The sequence below is a fragment of the Pollachius pollachius genome (genome assembly GCF_949987615.1).
Source record: "Pollachius pollachius genome assembly, chromosome: 15".
Taxonomy (NCBI): domain Eukaryota; kingdom Metazoa; phylum Chordata; class Actinopteri; order Gadiformes; family Gadidae; genus Pollachius; species Pollachius pollachius.
The window spans coordinates 5,955,859-5,974,024 of NC_136948.1; the positions used below are offsets into that span (position 1 = coordinate 5,955,859).

Here is an 18,166-nt window from a genome sequence, read left to right on the forward strand (position 1 = left end):
CATTACTACACCTTCATGTCACAACTGCAACACTTCGACGCCCGCTGCTACTAGTTCACCTGCCTACTACTAGTTATACAACCATCACCAGTACTGCATCCTGAATACAGAAGCAAATACTGTGTATGTGTGTGTGTGTGTGTGTGTGTGTGTGTGTGTGTGTGTGTGTGTGTGTGTGTGTGTGTGTGTGTGTGTGTGTGTGTGTGTGTGTGTGTGTGTGTTGTGCGTGTGTTTAGCATGGGTAGGACACACCGCCTGCACCAGAGTGGCCCCGGGCTGAAATACCCTCCGCACTGTGTGACCGTTCTGCGGCCTCCTAATCTACAGTACATAATCCTGTCATAATCCAGATTAGTTTGGTGGTATATCATGGCTGCTTTAGCAGAACCAAAGAGCTTTTGATAGCATGTCACAGCTAAGCCTGGTCAACTCTGATTGGATTAGCATTCATGATGTGCCCACGATAATCTTTATTGTGTTTCTGATTGTATTCCGATTTTGAATAATACTGCTGCAATAAAAAAAAAGACAGTTAACAATATAATTGAACGATGAAAGCTAGCCACTGTAATAAAATTGGTGTGTAGGCCTGTAGCCGATGCAATCTCCCATGGCTAGCTCTGGTATTGCTGTACAGCATGAACGGTGAGGAAGCAAGGAGAGAGAGCAAGATGCAACAAAGGAAAGGCCTCAGGAGACGAGGGTGCGCAGCCGCCTCAGAACACCAAGAGAACCGGTTCAGTCACTGGGTTCTGCTGCTCGGTGTGTGTGTGTGTGTGTGTGTGTGTGTGTGTGTGTGTGTGTGTGTGTGTGTGTGTGTGTGTGTGTAATTTAATTGATTACTCTCCTGTCTGTGTGGCATGGAGATTCGCCAGGGTCAGGTTGCAGGTAGTGTGCACGTGTGTGCATGCATGCATGGATGTATGTGTGTGCGTGTGGGTTGGGTGGGGGGGGGGGGGGGTGTTATCAAATCCAAGCATGTGTCACCAACTGTGATTCATAGTATGACATCATCGGCCATTACAACCAGACTGTCTGGGGAAGCAGAGGGCAGAGATCAACTCAAACAACACACACACACACACACACACACACACACACACACACACACACAACGTACGTCACCCAGAGAGCAAAAGACCTGCGCACACGACCAGCATGCGTACATGCCCACCCACAAAGAGACAAAGACAAAGCATACACACACATACGCTAGTAGAACCCCCCCCCATACACACACACACAGACACACACACACACAGGCCACGTGTGCACAAAGGACACATTTGAAAACAGAACCCAGCCTTAACCACACTCACACACACACTCATCCCAGTATAAAGATCCCCTGAATGTCACTGAGTTGGTCAGAAATAACCCCATCAGGCCAGCCTGACACAGTGACCTTCTGCCTGGGTCAACCATGCTTCTCAGTCCCAGTAAAGGACCAGTGTTGGCTCCCAAACACTTGTCCTTGACTTGGACAGAGGAGAGGGTCAGGGGGCTGGGAGGAGCCCTAATCGGTGGTCCATCAGAGCTGCGAAGTCCTGCTTTGTCTCCAGGACGGTTGAGTGGCTGGACGGGTGGAACGCAAAGAAGGAGGAAGAGTACGCTGCCCAATCAGCCATTACCAAATCAATCATCGATCGTCAATCAATCAAAGGTTAAATATCAAGCTAGCTGAACACTATATAAATATATATATATATATATATATATATCAATATAGCTTGGCGATGTGTCAACACAACCGGGATTCGTACAACTCGACAATATTTCAATATTGATAGGTGATATTACAATATGCGATGCATCTCTATTTCTATCTATCTATATCTCTCTCGATCCAGAGGAGAAAATGCACAAATACTAACGACGCTCTTCCGAGAGTCCCTAATGTCGGTAACATCAAGACCTCATGATTGAGCATTCCTCAACGCCCATGGAGTAGATGATGATGATTAATCTGCCGTCTCTCGTCACCTCGTATGTGATCGACTGAGATTACAGTGATAATGAGGCCTCTTCCATATAGCCTTACCGGTTTGAGGGAGACGGTCTTTCAACTGAGACTCTCGAAGCTGCCTTCATGCTGTCGTACTGTTTCATAGTAGTACTAATAACATAACAATATTCAGGATCTGGCTTTCTGACGTCAGTAGCAAAGTGTCTTCTCTACATCTACTCTTAAAGCCCAAAGCGCTGATTTGCCGATTAATCAATCGTTTGTTTTTCGGATGAATGGATTATTTAGTCTATAAAACCTCATAAATAAGGAAAAGGTCCATCAAGAGTCACTAGGGCATGAAGGGTTGTCTTTAGATTGGATCGCTTTGTCTGACAAGCAGTCAAGACCAACTGAAGTATCCCATGACCTGAAACAGAACCACAATCCCCCAAATAATTAGACACAATATTTCCATAAGGCATAAGCAGAAAGTTTGATGACTGTATGTATTAATAAATGGCTATTATGATTCCTGGACCTCATGCAATAATTGAGTTACCATGATGACTTTTCTATTACACCAAGCAATATCTCACACAACTCAATTATTTAGGTTAAACATGTCCAAGTATCAAGCCACAGACATAAAACCAAACAGAAACACATGAGCCAGGCCAATAATAATGATGACATCACCCGTGGCCTAAAACTACAATGCCAATGCTAGCTCAGAATAGGCTTGTGTACAGCCGTAGTAACACAGAACTATATTGCTCACAGCATTAGTTCATAGCACTAGCTAGCGCTGAACCATATTAGCTCATAGCTCTTGTTGGCTAAGAGACGCAAAAGATCAAAGACCTGGCTAGCTCAGAGCTATAAAGCTTGCATACCCCTGGCCTTATTAGCCCCGAGACAGTGATTTCAAGTGACAAACCAGTAAGAATGTACAAGTTATTATTAAACACTGATGTGGCACTCTGTCCTAGTCTGAAACGCAATGCTGGGGATGGCAGGGACACACTGGCTGCGCGGCCATGAGCTTCCAGCCCCTCCCCACCAAAGTGTGTGTGTGTGTGTGCGTCTGCGTGTGTGTGTTTACATAAAAGTGTTTATATTGCCCATGTTAAGACCGGCAGGGACCCCTATAAAAAGACACAATAAAGATATTGGAGAAGTGGAAAACTAGGATGTCAAGTCTGACACACGAAGCGTGTGGAGTTAAATAATGCGAGCAAAACCCGCCATCTGCCAGCAAACGTTCAGACGTAGGCCTTGTGAGAGACAGAGAGAGAGACAGACAGAGAGGCTGGGAGTGAGAGGGGAGCAGTGAAAAACAGCAAGTCACAGTCAGTCAAAACCATAACAAAAGTCTCTTGCGTCAATCAGAGAAAGGTTTTCCCCCTGGGGCGTCTTGTGAAACAAGTTGAGACAATGGGAGTGCTCCGCCAGGACACACCAGCTGCTGCCTCGGTTTCACGACTCATCGTCATCCTCCTCGTCATCCTCATCAACTCTGCCACAACTCTGCCACTCGCACATCAATCACGCACCCTGACGTCCTCCTCCTCTGTTGTTGTTGTTTACAGAGCGTTGTTTACAGGCCTCTCTACACCGGCTATTGTGCCCCTCTCCCCAGAAACACGGCAAACCGTCGGGACGTAGAGAGCTCTTGTTTACCGTGACGAGGACGTCTGACGCAGAAGACTGATTCCACCTTAACCACACAGCTAGCACCAGGGTGGCTACTGACTAGAAGCTCTGTCTTATGTAACTTTCCAGAAGTAGTGGACGGGGCACCTTTAACATGCTTGCATGTGTGCAGACACTCAGAGGGGGCAGATGCACACGTACTGGTGGAGGAACACGCTTCCAAAGACCAATGTGAAAAGACCCAGTGAGCTCTATGCGTCGGGACAGACGTAGCGTCGGTGTATGCTCTCGGCAAACACTGCACACAGGGCTGGGAGACCTCCTCCAGCAAGCACGAAGCAAAGGCTTGTGTGAGCGGGGGGGGGGGGGGGGGGGGGGGGGGGGGGGCAGCGCAAAGCCAACCACACAACGCCAGACTAGCGTCCCTCTTCTAGAGCCAGAGTGGCCGTTCAACAGACGCGAGCCGCGACATGAACATCTCGGTCGCTCAGGCCTGACCTCCCCGAACACACAGACCTATAAAAGCTCTCGGGAGCCTTTCAAGTCTTCCCAGACTGGCTACAGACGGAGACAAATATACGGCGGCAGTGGTGGTTCCCAGCCAAACACTTAGGGAGTATACCCCCCCCCCCCCCCCACAACCAGTTCTTAAAGGGGAAAGTGCATGCATGCCTTGTTGTGTGTCGTCTATTAACGCCAGCATGATGAGGAATAGGATTTAAATGAGGCTGTGCACATAAAGAGAGTGGGTGAGTGAGTGAGAGTGTGTGTTCACATTTTTAAAGAAGTGCAACGGTCCAACAGGAGAAACCAACGTGTTGAAGGGGAGCACCCTGTAGTGGTGAGGTAAGATGAGGTTAGATGTCACACTGCGTGATGAAATCACATTCTTATCGAAAGACCGGAGGGGAAGGAGTAGGAAAAGGAACTATTTTAGCCGCAGTAATTCTTATCTGCTTTCTACTGAATGTGAAAGCCAAGAAGTGGTTTGGGTCCAATACAAAAAACGGAGGTGCCTCAATGGCAGCGATTGGACGAAGCCGTCTTGAGGAGGTCTGCTTTTTGGGGGCCCTTCTGTCTGAATGCCATTTAGTTCCAGACCAAGACAATTATGTCACTTTAAACTTGAAATATGATTACATATGTGTGTACAAATTCTTATTGCCGCCATGAGAGTTTCAAAGAGTCAAATGTGTAAGGAAGTGTATTGTTTTTTTATTTAAAAGATCTGGTGAATATCTGACTGAAAACGGTTGATAATGAGCTTGGGTGGTCTGAGTGAACGTCTGCAAATCACTTCTTACATAAGTTTGTTTAGAGGGGGCCCTCGTACCGCTCCAATATGGCGGCGTCGGGACGCCAACATAGGAGGTGCCAATGCGGCATCCACTTTTTTCATATGTACGGTTTCGGTACAGTTATCCATTTCGTCCACCGTGACAACGAACTCTGTGTACCCTAACCCAAACACCCCTGTCACATTTCAACAGGTTCCTCGGTGGGAACTCACCGCATAGCCGTGCATGTTGTTGTGCGTTAAGAAAGCGCTGAACTCTTAAACTTTTTGTCTATCAAACACTTTTGAACCACGGGATAGTCGTTGTAGAAGCGTACACAAAATCTACGTACTTCCTCAAAATAAAAGGGAGGAAAACAATTAAAACGGAAACCGGGCGGACGACTGACAAGAGAAACCAGGCGATAAAAAGACAACACAATGTCCCGAGAAGCGGCTCCTGTCACTCCGGGCTATAGATGTGTGCGGTGGTCATCATAATGTCTAGGTGCGCGAGATGATGCCTGGATGTCTCGAGTACAACTGTTACACAACACACAACACAGTTATACAACACCTCTCTATAAGTGTGTTTAACCCCCCCTCCGCACTATCCATATCACCATGTCCTGAAGACCTGTTTACAGTGTTGACAGGGTCCCCCCCTGGCCCCAGCTCCACATTATTATTGACCGATCGTCGGGGGGATGGTGGTGGTGGATGAAACATTACCTTTCGCAACGCTTGCACAAAGAGGCCTCTCCATTTGTGACTGTTCTCGTCACTCGAGAAGTCATATATGTGTTGAGGCTGCATGGCTGTGGCCGTGGTCCTGGGTGGGCTGTCAGCATCGGCCCCGGGTGAGACTCCTTGTGGGTGGGTGCGTCCAGGCACGGCGAGGGAAAGTCAACCAGCTCGCTGGCACGGAAAACCACCGTGTCGCTGAATCCGAACACGTCGAAGGGGGTTGACTGGCAAGAGAACGACGGCTACATATGTACACGCACATGCATGTAGAGCCTGTGTCCCGCTAGCCGGAGCGGCTAGCCCCGCCGCTGTAAACACAGCGACGCGGCGGATGCTAGCGAAGGGGAGCTAGCTCGCTAGCCAATAACAATGTTGCTAAATGTGATGTGTGCGCTGCTTTGGCGCTAGCGGACGACGTTAGCGGGCTAGCGGACGACGCACAGACGTTCCCTTCACTTCAATGTCATGTCACACAACACGCGGACACACTATAGTTTACCCGCTGGCGTGTAGACGTATCGCAACTACGCAGAAATACGCCAAGTACGGCTACAGGCCGACACCTGTAACGTTAGCAGGGCTAAGTTGGATTAGCCTGCTAACTGCTGCTGCTGCTACAGGCTGCCGCTGGCCTCGGTGCGCTCCGAGTTATGTTGTGGCACACGACCCGTTCGCTTCCACGGAAAGCACACTTTCTCCGCTGTCCTTTACTCCGAATTCACTCATCTTCGCGGTAGCAGTCGATCGCGCGGTTCCGCGTAAAATCCAAGGATCGGGCAGTGCGACTCATGTCCGTCCGCGGAGGTTCGGTGATGTAGCCCGGCCGAATGTTTTTTTTTTTTTTTTTTGGTGTAGTTTCTCAAGTCGATGATGTTCGCACCAACTCTCTGACGGCCTTCCTCCCTTCGCTCCCTGGCGGCTCACTGTGCGCCCTGCGCAGCCAGCCGTCCAGCTGCTGTCACGCACTGCGCGTCGGCGTGACTCCGGACACATTGAACGGAGAAGAGAGCTCTATTGTGGTCCGCCATACACGTCTCCGTTATACTGTAAAAATAGTATTAATAATCGTCTGTTTCATAAGTATATTTATGATGAAATTATTTGAATAAAGGGGAGATTCGTGTATAAGTGCGGAAACAAACCTACTACGAGCCATGCTGGGAAATTGTTTTAATTTTCAGGAATGCCAATATAAAAAGCATATAAAAATACAAGGTAGAGGTTATAAAGCTAAAAAATTTTTTTTTACCCTCATAGATTTGTGTCTGTAGGTCGCTCTCTAGCGGACATTATTTGTAAAAGCAGTTATTCATTTAAATAGCATTGTCCTACCAAGACCACCAAAAGGCGGCCAAACGGTTTCACATCAAGTAGTGCTGAAACCACAAACATTCGTGGCATTTGGGAGTCATTCCGAGTTTGATCACAAACACGTTTTTTATGAAATAGCATCGTCATGATTCACAGACCAGATTCCAAGAGCAGTTCTATACTGTAAACATTAAAAACAAGAGTCACTCAAGCCAATCAACAACAAAAGGCAACATAATCGTGAATTGCTAATATGTACAAACCGCGAAAAATCAAAAAAGCAATCACTAAACACCTCTCAATAAAGTAGAGGTGGGACCTGATTTTATCGATGTGTTGGAGGGTCTCTCCCCCCTCCCTCCCTCCCCCCCCCCCCATGGGTTGAAGCATCACGCCCCCTCTACCTTCCTCCCTCTCTACCCCCTACAGGGCGAAGTATCCCTCCCCTTTCTCCCTCCCTCCCCTTCTCCCCCCTCTCTCTCCCCCCTACAGGTGGAAGTATCCCTCCCCCCTCTCTCTCCCCTCCCTCCCTCTCTCCCCCCTCTCTCTCCCCTCCCTCTCTCTCCCCCCTACAGGTCGAAGTATCCCTCCCCCTCTCTCTCCCTCCCCTCTCCCCCCTCTCTCTCCCCTCCCTCCCTCCCCCCTACAGGGCGAAGCGTCCCTCAACCTCGTCTGCGATCATCTCCCCGATGGCGAGGGAGGAGGTGGCAGCGGGGGAGGGGGCATTGCGGACGTGCAGCACGCGGCTGGCCACGTCGCCCACGCCGCCGTCGAACACAAAGTCGTCCACCAGGTTCCCCTCGCGGTCCAGTGCCTGGGCCCTCACGCCGGCCGGGCCCCTGGGGGCCCCATGGGGAAACAATTAATGAGTTAAGACATATTTGTTTTTATGGTTATAAAATATTAAACAATTTACGGGTTATCTAAAATTATGTTGTTGTCAATAGTGATTTTCTTAAATCAAGGGTATATGTATAGACATATTCAATAGAATATGTTATACATTTCTGCCCATGGGACTACACCTTTGCTAGTCTGTTTCTCACGCACGCACGCATGCATGCACGCACGCACGCACGCACGCACACACACACACACACACACGCACACGCACACGCACACAAACACACACAGTTTGATCCATGTGCTGCCCATCTTAGACGGGTGGTATAATATGGTGATTGTAATATCCAGCATTAGAAGGTCAGTGTTGCTGCCTGCTGTATAGTATGGTAGCTCAGCTATGAGTTCCTGTGCCAGCGGACAATGTGTTGTTGTAGACCAGCGACAGGTTTTACCGCAGCACGTCGCTGAGGGAGATCTCTGGGATGTATCTCTGCAGCAGTTTGACCTGGGCGCCGATGAACACCCCCCGGTACATCTCCCCAAGGCCGTACCGGATGTTCTTCAGAACCAGTCTCTGAAGGCCCCTGGCAGACACACAAACATCTCTTTTATATATGGTATGTGGGTTGACTTTAAAAGGTTCTGTCGGTAAGATAGAAGCGTTATTATACGAGTGGAGAAAGGTAGAAATGCCCAAGCCATCCTAAGGCGTTAATGAGTGAAATGCGTTTTTTTACAGTGTATGGCTCTGTATGAGACTATTTTGATTATATTTTTGAAAGGCAGGTAAACATGAGGAGTGTAGAGGGAGGGGCATTTCGTTTGCTTCAAACTCTTGAACTCGGCTCCTTTCTACTCTCTTTCTCTCTCTCCTTACAAATCATGATTTGTAGAATCAAAGGACATCTGTCATTAAGTCGCTCTGATCCAAAGTGACCCACCGTGAAGTGAGATGCGTGTTATTGTGTTTGGGCAGGCTGGAGAAACACGGAGAATCGAACCCTGGTACCTTTCGGGTCAAGAGTCCAACCCCTACACTATCCTAATGACACGTAGCGTCGGTCGGATTCAGACCCGCTCGGCCAACACGCTAGTGGCCGATTCCCCCGATCCGCCTATCGCCGAAGCACTTTCCAGATGAAGGACGGCTCGGTAAGCTAAGACTAACGCTAGGCATCCCGCTCGTGTACCTGAAGGAGAGGGCATCTCCAAAGTCGCGCAGGTCAAAGTCAAACAGCTTGTATCCCTCTCTCTTGAAAGCCAGCACTGCGTTGGGCCCCAGCCAGATGCCGCCATCCATCCGCGGGGTGAAATGCACTCCGAGGAAGGGAAACCGGGGGTCAGGGACCTGGGGCGAGAGAGAGCAGCGGGACCACGACAATGAGACGGGCCATGTAGCTGTGCACTTGACCCCCCCCCCCCCCCCCCCCCCCCACAGACACTCCCAGTGAAGGGTCAACAGGGCAACTTCCCGGTTCACTCCCCGTCACTGGGAGTGGCTGGGGCAGGTCAAGGCCACATAGCTGTGGCCTTGACCTGCCCCAGCCACTCCCAGTGACGGGGCAACTTCAGATCCACACACAGAGGAGTCCGTCTGATGTTGGGCCACCGGTCTGAGGAGGCGGGGTTTGACCATCCAACCGATGGAAGTACCTTTTTTATAAAAGGGACACTTTGAGAGCTGAGGGGGGTTAACTGGAGTAGGTCAATCGTTTGTTTGGGGTTTGCCTGAATCCATTAAGCTCTTTAAGTATGCATTTAGTATTAAACTCTTAATCTATGAAACAAAATCCCCCCCCCCCCCCCCCAGGGCCTCCGGCCCAGGGACTCACAGGGTAGATGTTCCCCTTCACCAGGTAGTGTTTGTCAGGCTTCAGGACCAGGTAGTCCCCCCTGAAGGGCACGATGCGGGGGTCCGGGCTGCAGCCTGAGATCTGGGAGAGGCGGTCCGAGTGGAGCCCCCCGCAGGTGAGCACGTAGCGACACCTCACCTCCTCCCCCTGGGGACACACACAGGGTCGTCACGCCGACAGAAAGAGATGGAATGAGATCTACTTAAAAAGGACATCAGATGGGAAGATTGGAACCGTGCAAATATATGAAAAATATGGAAGACAACATATAATTTCCATCATACATTAACACAAAAGCGCCCGCCCGCCCGCCCGTGCTCTCTCTCTCTCTCTCTCTCTCTCTCTCTCTCTCTCTCTCTCTCTCTCTCTCTCTCTCTCTCTCTCTCTCTCTCTCTCTCTCTCTCTCTCTCTCTCTCTCTCTCTCTCTCTCTCTCTCTCTCTCTCTCACCCACCCACTCATTCACTCACACCTTACCTTTTTGGCTCTGATTGCTATTGGATATTTCAGTCCTGAAAATAAAACAAAGCATGAAGATGATCCATAAGCCGATGCAACCACAAAGAGCCATGACTCTTGTTTCCGTCACTCACTGATGCTCAGTACCCCCGGGCCTTACCTTCACTGCTTCCTGCCGCGCTCTCATTGACCATGGCGATGTCATTCACCTCGTAGTTCGTCACCACCGTCCCGCCCGCCTCCTCAAAGTCGGCGCCGTAGGAGAGCGCCACCTGGCGCCAGTCCACAATGCCGGTGTAGGGGGAGTCTAGCGCCATTACCCCCTGCAGAGAACACAGGCAGTATCAGCGTCCCCATTTTATATTCACCATCTCACCAGCTTGCCCTGTCCTGCATGGCAGCATGGAGTACCATGTCCTGGGTCATTACCGGCAGACTTTACAGTAAAAACCAGCTTCAACACCACCACCGAGTCCTTTGTCATGAGGAGCCCAGAAACACCACCTAGGTGGAGGGTGGCATGAGCTTGTGTGCATTTGCTACAGTGATTAGGAGAACTTGAGGCTTGCCTTGGGATGGGAAACTATTTTGAAGCAGATTTTATTTGCCAAGATGGGGAGACGGGGAAGAGAAGACTGAGCTGTAAAATAACCTCTAATTTAGCGAGGAAACCAAATGTCTGGTTGTTGGTGTCTCGTAAACCCCACACAGAGAGGGCTCTTTGCGTGCATGACACAAAAACAACAACACAAATCAAACATAAATAAATAGTTATCTTTATATTTCACGAGTGACTGCGGGTTCAAAAGGTTACGGCTCAATTCACCTTAAGAACAACAAAGAACCGGACACTATTCTCCACGAGGGGGTAACTAATAAAAAGGCCTCCTCACAGCTCCTAACTGGGAGGGGGGGGTCCTCTGTGGGACCCCTACCCTGCAGAGGACACAACCCTGAACCGTACCGGGGGAGGGGGTGGGACTCTTACCCTGCAGAAGGGCTCCCGCTCGCGGATGCCCTTGGCGTCCAGGATGCGGAGGTCCCGGACGTTGTTCTGCAGGCCGCGCTCGTACAGCGCCCGCAGCCGGGGGACCTCCTCCTGGTCCACCGCCACGATCAGCTGACAGGGAACACACGTCATCACGCTGCTGGCACCACTGAGTCGGTACTATGCTGGGTTTCCACGGTCACTCGTATTCGATTGTCGCTCTGACCTCTCTCGTTGCCGTGGCTGCCCTTTATTTTGTTATGGCGTCTTATTCCACATTTAGCAGACGCTTTTATCCAAAAAGATAAATACTGGGTGAGCATATATTACGAGTAAGGACGTCTTATTCAGAGTAACTGGAAAAGGTAGGCCGTGGACATCTGGGATTCAAGGCCTGAACCACCTGCTGGGGGGTCAGACGCCATGACCACCACTTCCTGCCCCTTAAAGGGGCGATGACATGCCACCAGGTGTGAGTGAGATTAGCCGTTACAAGCCGTTTGAACATCGGCCCTTCTCTGTGGCTTAGTGACATCACAAGTGGGCGTGTCCACCTAGATGTACGCTGGATAGCTCCGTCTACCAGCCTACCCAGTGGACGGTAGCCAATGTTGCTCAACTATCTGTCATACATCTAGGTGGACACGCCCACTTGTGATGTCACTATAAACACACGAAAAAGGCCGATTTTCAAACAGCTTGCAATGGCTAATCACACTCTCAGGTGGATCCCCTGTGCGTTGCTTTGGATAAAGCCTCATCTGCCCTACAAATGAACCGTAAACTAGACAGCATGTGACAGTGGAGGGTCGCATTGGAAGGTCCTGTCCAACAGTTTGTGTGGACTTCTGACCTAAGGAGAGGTTGGGGAGTGCGGTGAGGCTGACCTTTCCACATCTCTTGTAGGGCAGGCCCTTCCGGTCGCAGTAGTCGTAGGCCAGAGTGGCGCCTCTCACGCAGAGGCGGGCCTTCAGAGACCCCGGGGTGTAGTAGATCCCGCTGTGGATCACGCCGCTGTTGTGGCCGCTCTGATGGAGGGCTGGTGGTGCGGCCAGACAGGTGGACGGATAAGAGGACAGAGAGTCAAACTATGGATAGACAGTCAGGTACAGGTGGTGCAGACAGACAGGTGGACAGACAGGAGAACAGACAGTCAAACTATAGATAGATACAGAGGTACAGGTGGTGCAGACAGACAGGAGGACAGAGTAGACAGCCAAATGACAGATAGAAAGAACAGACATGGACCAGCCCTTCCAAAGCTACACACAGTTACCAGTCCATAGCAACAGTATACACACGGCGACCGGCCCTTGGCAATACTACACGCGGCGACCGGCCCTTAGCAACAGGACCCACGGCGATGTTCCTAAGCAACAGTACACACAGTGACCGGTCCTTAGCAACACTCACACAGCTCCTCCTCCTTCTCCAGCAGGACGAAGCGGAGGGAGGGGTGTCGGAGGATGAGCTCCCTCGCCGTTGCCAGGCCAACGATGCCAGCCCCCACCACCGCAACATCGTAGGAGCTGAAACACACAGGGGTCAGGGGTCAGGGGTCAACGTTAGAAAGGAGGAAGAGGAAAAGACAAGAGACCCGGTTTTCTGTTATTGATACAATATTTATAAAGGTTATATAAGGGGTTTTTAAGTTTGCAAGGGACATCTAATTTGTTTAGGAAATCTTATTTGGGCTCTTATTTTGAAAGTCCTACAGTATTTATCCAGTGCCACAGCAGTGGTGTCTTTCCAACCCCAGATGTCATCATACTGGCTAAACAGACCCTAGTATGGAGAGGTTCACACCAACAGCCTCACCAATGAAAGGCAGACGAAGTGAACAACGAGGAAATTCCTCAGGGTCATCGTCAGGATTCTTTGGTTCTGGGCAATAATCTCCCATGTGATTTACAGATGCTGCTTCGATAATAACAGTGTAATAGTATAAGTATTGACATACCCTGACATAAATAAGGAAATGGCAACATTTACTCTACTAATACAATGTATAATATTAATTATACCAACTAAGGCCCCGTTCCAATGCAAATCTCTCAACAGGCCAGACTTGCTAGGACCCGTTTTTCTTTTATTGTTCAATAGGACATAATAGTATAATAATAGTATTCAGCCTAATCTTGGGGACGTGTAACAGGATCTGGTTCTCATACGAACAGTCTGCTTTAAGAAGAATAGAAAACATTATATAACCGTCACGTGACTCTTAAACCAGTTGCCTGCCTCAACACATCCTTGTACAACAAGTCCAATCAACGTTGGGAGCCTAATTAAACACATATGAAGCACACATCCTTTTCTAAATACACAATTCTTATCTGATACCCACTTGTACTCCGACCACAGAGATGTAAGTTTGTCAAAGCTTAGATCTTGTCAAATTGTTTCGACTAATTGTATGGGAATTATGCAGAGTAGCAATGTGCATAATTACTCTATCACCATGGTTTGATTGAATCATAAATAACCTTTATAACCTTTTAGGTTATTTATTGGCAGAAACCAAATCGTGATGGAAGTTATCCAAACAGCATGTCTAACCCGAGTTAATAAGGGACACAGATGTGATGATTTGCTGAAAAGGTTACGCAACATGACCGTCGTGGAAGTGTCCTTGACGCGGATCCTTCGTGTTTGCAGACGTTTGTTATCGGCTTTACGTTATCGGCGATCAGCCCGAAACCTATCAGGCGATCGATCAACCCGAATCACCGGACGAATGTCGCTCCTCAGAACTTCATGGCTGTGTACAGGAAACATTTACCACTGCAAGTACACTCGCTGTGTACTTTCTGACTGTGCAGGAGCGCTTACCTGTGGAGATATCTGGCGGTCGTACTGTGCGGCGCTCTGGGCTTCGCAGCGCCCACAACAGAGACCAGAACCCGGATCATGTTCCCGGTGTTGTAACGCGACCCTGGAGCTACTGCTCACCACTCATCACACGAACAGGCGGTTTGTTATTTTCTTCCTGTGTGGCTGTCTGTCGGTGTCACCGGCGACGAGCTACGGGTGCGTTCCCATCCAAATGGGGGCGTGGCCAGCAGTCAGCCAATCAGAGGACGCGTTGCCGCGACGTCGTAAAGGGTAAAGGTTCACAGACCGAGGATGTAAACAGTCAACACTGGCCAGAGGACATGTGAGACTGTCTTCTTTTGATTTGCGTTTGGTGTACTGTGTATCTCCCGTCTCGATGTACTGAACGTGTTGTGTGTGTTTTGTGGTTGTGTTTCCAGTTTAGGAACATGAGACTTTTGTCCGCGGCGCTACGCAACTCTGTGTGGACGAGGGGCGGCGGCACTAGACACTTCTGGGGCTGGATCAATGCGGTGTTCAACAGGTGGGGAAGCATCTATACATACATTATATTGTTATTAACACTTTAATTACATTATAATTTACCATTACCTCATCGAATAAACGTTAGGCTCATTCAGGCGGTGTGTGCGTATTGTCGTTGATGTACTCCTGAGTATGCTGTCTGTCCGGGAAGCATCTATACATACATTATATTGTTATTTACACTGTAATTACATTATAATTTACCTTTACCTCATCGAATAAACGTTAGGCTCATTCAGGCGGTGTGTGCGTATTGTCGTTGATTTACTGCTGCGTATGCTGTCTGTCCGTGACCCCATGCAGGGTGGACTATGAGAGGATTAAGGCCATCGGGCCGGACCGAGCCGCGGCCGAGTGGCTACTTCGCTGCGGGGCAAAAGTCCGGTTCCTGGGGTTTGAACGCTGGCATCACGACTACAACGCCCTGCCAACCGGGCCGCTCGACCGTTACAAGATCCAGGGCATCGACGCCACCGAGTCGTGCATCATGTACAGGGGATTTGATCATCTCGGTACGTGTTACTGTTAGTGCTCAGAGGGGAATGCACGCCTCTGCCCGTGTAACCCATTCCCTGCTATTGTAACCCATTCCTACAAGCTTTTTGTAACCTTTTGCACCCTTTTGAGGTAGCCTTCCACTTCTCCTGTGAACTGTATAGCCTACTGTTATTTAACCCTTTTAAAAGAGGTGCAGTGAATGTATACTTGACTAATTAGACTAATTCTAATTTATTTATATGCCAGATTTAGGGGTTATGCTGGGCAATCCCATGTTTAGGGTGGGCATACCCCAGGCTCCTTGGGGTCCCACCTATATAATTCTGATACAACAGACAAATGCACGTGATTCTGAAGATGCAGGGTCGTCTGCCTATGGGGGGGGGGGGGTCTGGCCGGATGTGAGCATGCTCAATCCGGTTCTGACATCAGACGGTCTGTCTCTGTGGTGTCCGGAGTCTGACGTTCCTACTGTTAAACATGATCCCTGGTGAGGTGACTAGATAGCTGAAGAGGTGAAAGCACACCCCGTTCTCCGGACCAATTATCTAAATGCTCCGACGGGACCGGGCTGTCTTACACCGGGAGCCGGCCGCTGGTTTTCCTGGGATGACGGCGTTCCCGAGGTCCTACCACGATAAGGCCTGAGAGGGGTTTAACACAGAGGGGAATGTTTTTTTTATGTCAAGTTTTGATTGTTGCTTCATTATTGTGTGAATAACCTTCCCCATTAATTTTCTTTTCTTTGCACATTTTGAAATGTGACTAGATGATCGCGGTGGACTAGGTGGCCATGCCCTCTTCTGATGTCACCAAGTCACTAGTCACACAGTGGCGTCGGTTTAGCTTAGCTTATCCTAGCTGTGCTGTGCTCCTCCTGCTGACAGCCTGCGGCACAGCCTAGCTTAGCTTAGCCTAGCTTATCCTAGCTGTGCTGCGCTCCTCCTTCAGATGGCCTGCAGCACAGCCTAGCTTAGCTTAGCCTAGTTTATCCTAGCTGTGCTGTGCTCCTCCTTCAGATGGCCTGCAGCACAGCCTAGCTTAGCTTAGCCTAGCTTATCCTAGCTGTGCTGTGCTCCTCCTTCAGATGGCCTGCAGCACCTGGAGGAGGTGAAGCTCATCCGGTGCGTCTACATCGAGGACGGCTGCCTGGAGAGGCTGACCTCCACGGAGGTCCTGCAGAGCACCCTGAGCAGCCTGGAGGTGGTGTCCTGCGGGAACGTGTCCGACAAGGGGCTCATCGCCCTGCACAAGCTGGGGTGAGCTTTTACTTTGAAATGTACTGTTTTTGTTAGGCTGAAACTCTAGAATTTGCATTTATTGTTCCCAGCCGTTTTCTAATGATGTCCCATCCTTTTATCTCGCTAAAGCGGGTTGAATACAGAACATAGCCACGTAAGGATGAGAATTTTGTACAATATTTTCTAAAGGGATACCGCTTTTTTTCTGTTAGTCGAAAACCCAGGTTCTGGGTTTGATTCCCCCCCCCTATGTCCTAAGCCCACTTGTAGGCGTCCCTTATCCAGATGCTCTAACCACTACCTGCTCCTCAATGACATGTTAGCCACTTAGTCCGATATACCACACACTAATTGAGTCCATTGCAGTAGAGCAGCATGGAGGCAGACTCACTGAGCGTGTGTATCCCCCCCCACCCTGTCCACAGGAACCTGCAGCGTCTGGTCCTCAGTGACCTCCCAGGGGTGAAGGACCGGGACCAGACGCTGGAGAGACTGAAGACCGCCCTGCCCAAGCTGGACATCACAGTTGACCTCTGACCTCGTTCCCGTTTAGACCGTATGATAGGAGCCGCCCAGAGCATGACGCTGACTCCGCCCACTGACACCCTTACCATCCGCTGAGCAACCAATGGAAGGAGAAGAAGGAAAGGAAACGACAACTAGAACAATAAAATCCTAAATCCTTCCGTATGTACGCCATTTAAAGAGATGTATTTTTGAGTTGTGTTTTGGGCTAAACTGGTAGGGATCAGTTTACAACCGAGATGGTTGTGGTCTTTGGAGGCTGTCTGACCAGCATGACATAACGTTTTTTGCACATGAACGGCGTGTGTGTTTTAGTTGCCATGGAGACCAGAGCTTGGCCAAGCTGCTCTGAAAGTATTTAAGGACGCATATTTTTAGTGGCGCGATTTGAACTGCACTTTATAGAAAGGTAGACACCAAAGACTTTGGTAGACACAACTACTGTGGTTTTATTATATTTTTAACATACAAAGTAGTAATAAAGTATACAAGTGCAGTATATTCTCAGATTATAGGAGAATATTTAAGAAGGGTTTGTGGGGGGAAAACAGGGATTACAGATTAATTTGGCATTGGTAAATGATCCACAGCCAGAGGGAAATTAGTTCTTTAGCACCATTGACGTATATATGTGAGGGTGATTGTGTGACAACATGAGCAAAATTTTTTGTGAACTGATGAAGATTTGTTTTCCCTCCTGGCAGAAAATAAATGTTTATTTTGAATAAGAGGATTTCCCACATTTTCCCTGTTTTCTAGAATGGCAGTTTGAAGGTCTGGAATGATTGATGATTTGTTGGAGTGACGAATGGCCTGGAGAGTCGGCATGGAGATGGGAAAACACAGATGAACTAGGGTTTCATGAACACAGTAACCGCCAAAAAGATCATTACGTTCAAGTTTACATTTTAACTAAAATGTCCAAACTGCTATATGGTAATCCTGATACTACTTTAAACAACCGGTATCATCCTCTAGAACATTTAATGTATTACCAAACACCCATCTCTCTTACAGTCTTGTTATATTTATATATAAAAACATACATTTGGCAAACAGGAAAGGCAGTGTATTCTCTCCCTCCCTTCCCCAGTCTACTGAGTAAACCTACAAGCAGAGCATTGTTGCTCATTGTAAAAAGAAAGCGTTTCATATAGAAACTCAACCACGGCCAAATACATGCAGCGTTCCTATCGGGCAGAGTGCATAGAGTGGCGTCACACATGAGCAACGCGGCAAAAACCCAAAGTATAAAAAAAGCAAAAACACTATGGAAATTGAACCATCTTGCTTGCCGTAGAAAGGTGCCACAGGTGTCATTTCCTGAGGACGACAAGAAGTTGGTTCTGTTAAAAGTGTTGATTGTAAACTCGGACATGGAGCGGTGTTCCGGTTGAGATGCCGAGCAGGTCTTCAGGTTGAGATGTGTTGCAACTAGAACCAATTTCGATTCTTGTACCTGA

The 18,166-nt window shown here is 49.0% G+C and overlaps 3 protein-coding genes across 3 annotated transcripts in view; 1 reads left to right on the forward strand and 2 right to left on the reverse strand.

Moving 5' to 3' along the window:
- The window catches only part of sos2 (son of sevenless homolog 2), a 38,327-nt gene extending 31,808 nt beyond the window's left edge, over window positions 1–6,519 (reverse strand). The window contains exon 1 of the mRNA XM_079752796.1: window positions 5,610–6,519. Coding sequence (XP_079608922.1) covers window positions 5,610–5,693 — 84 coding nt within the window. The 5' untranslated portion in view covers window positions 5,694–6,519. The remainder of the gene's footprint in view (window positions 1–5,609) is intronic.
- A 1,059-nt stretch (window positions 6,520–7,578) lies between these two features.
- Window positions 7,579–14,065, reverse strand: l2hgdh (L-2-hydroxyglutarate dehydrogenase; the record flags this gene model as incomplete). Its single annotated transcript, XM_079753047.1, has 10 exons — window positions 13,912–14,065; window positions 12,493–12,608; window positions 11,967–12,118; window positions 11,080–11,211; window positions 10,252–10,414; window positions 10,110–10,144; window positions 9,614–9,781; window positions 8,972–9,129; window positions 8,234–8,365; window positions 7,579–7,774 (listed from the first exon to the last, which is right to left on the reverse strand). The coding sequence occupies exons 1-10, from the start codon at window positions 13,989–13,991 to the stop codon at window positions 7,579–7,581; spliced, it is 1,332 nt and encodes a 443-aa protein (XP_079609173.1). The 5' UTR covers window positions 13,992–14,065.
- A 129-nt stretch (window positions 14,066–14,194) lies between these two features.
- On the forward strand, window positions 14,195–17,591 carry dmac2l (distal membrane arm assembly component 2 like). Its single transcript, XM_079753051.1, has 5 exons — window positions 14,195–14,236; window positions 14,334–14,437; window positions 14,743–14,951; window positions 16,025–16,196; window positions 16,604–17,591. The coding sequence occupies exons 2-5, from the start codon at window positions 14,343–14,345 to the stop codon at window positions 16,713–16,715; spliced, it is 588 nt and encodes a 195-aa protein (XP_079609177.1). The 5' UTR covers window positions 14,195–14,236; window positions 14,334–14,342; the 3' UTR covers window positions 16,716–17,591.
- The last annotated feature ends 575 nt before the right edge of the window (window positions 17,592–18,166 follow it).

Excerpts from the sequence above, each read along its gene's own strand:
- dmac2l (XM_079753051.1), top strand. The coding sequence starts at position 14,343 with ATGAGACTTTTGTCCGCGGCGCTACGCAACTCTGTGTGGACGAGGGGC. Across the intron at positions 14,952-16,024 it reads CAGGGGATTTGATCATCTCG|ATGGCCTGCAGCACCTGGAG; the intron begins GTACGTGTTACT and ends CTCCTCCTTCAG. Across the intron at positions 16,197-16,603 it reads ATCGCCCTGCACAAGCTGGG|GAACCTGCAGCGTCTGGTCC; the intron begins GTGAGCTTTTAC and ends CCCTGTCCACAG.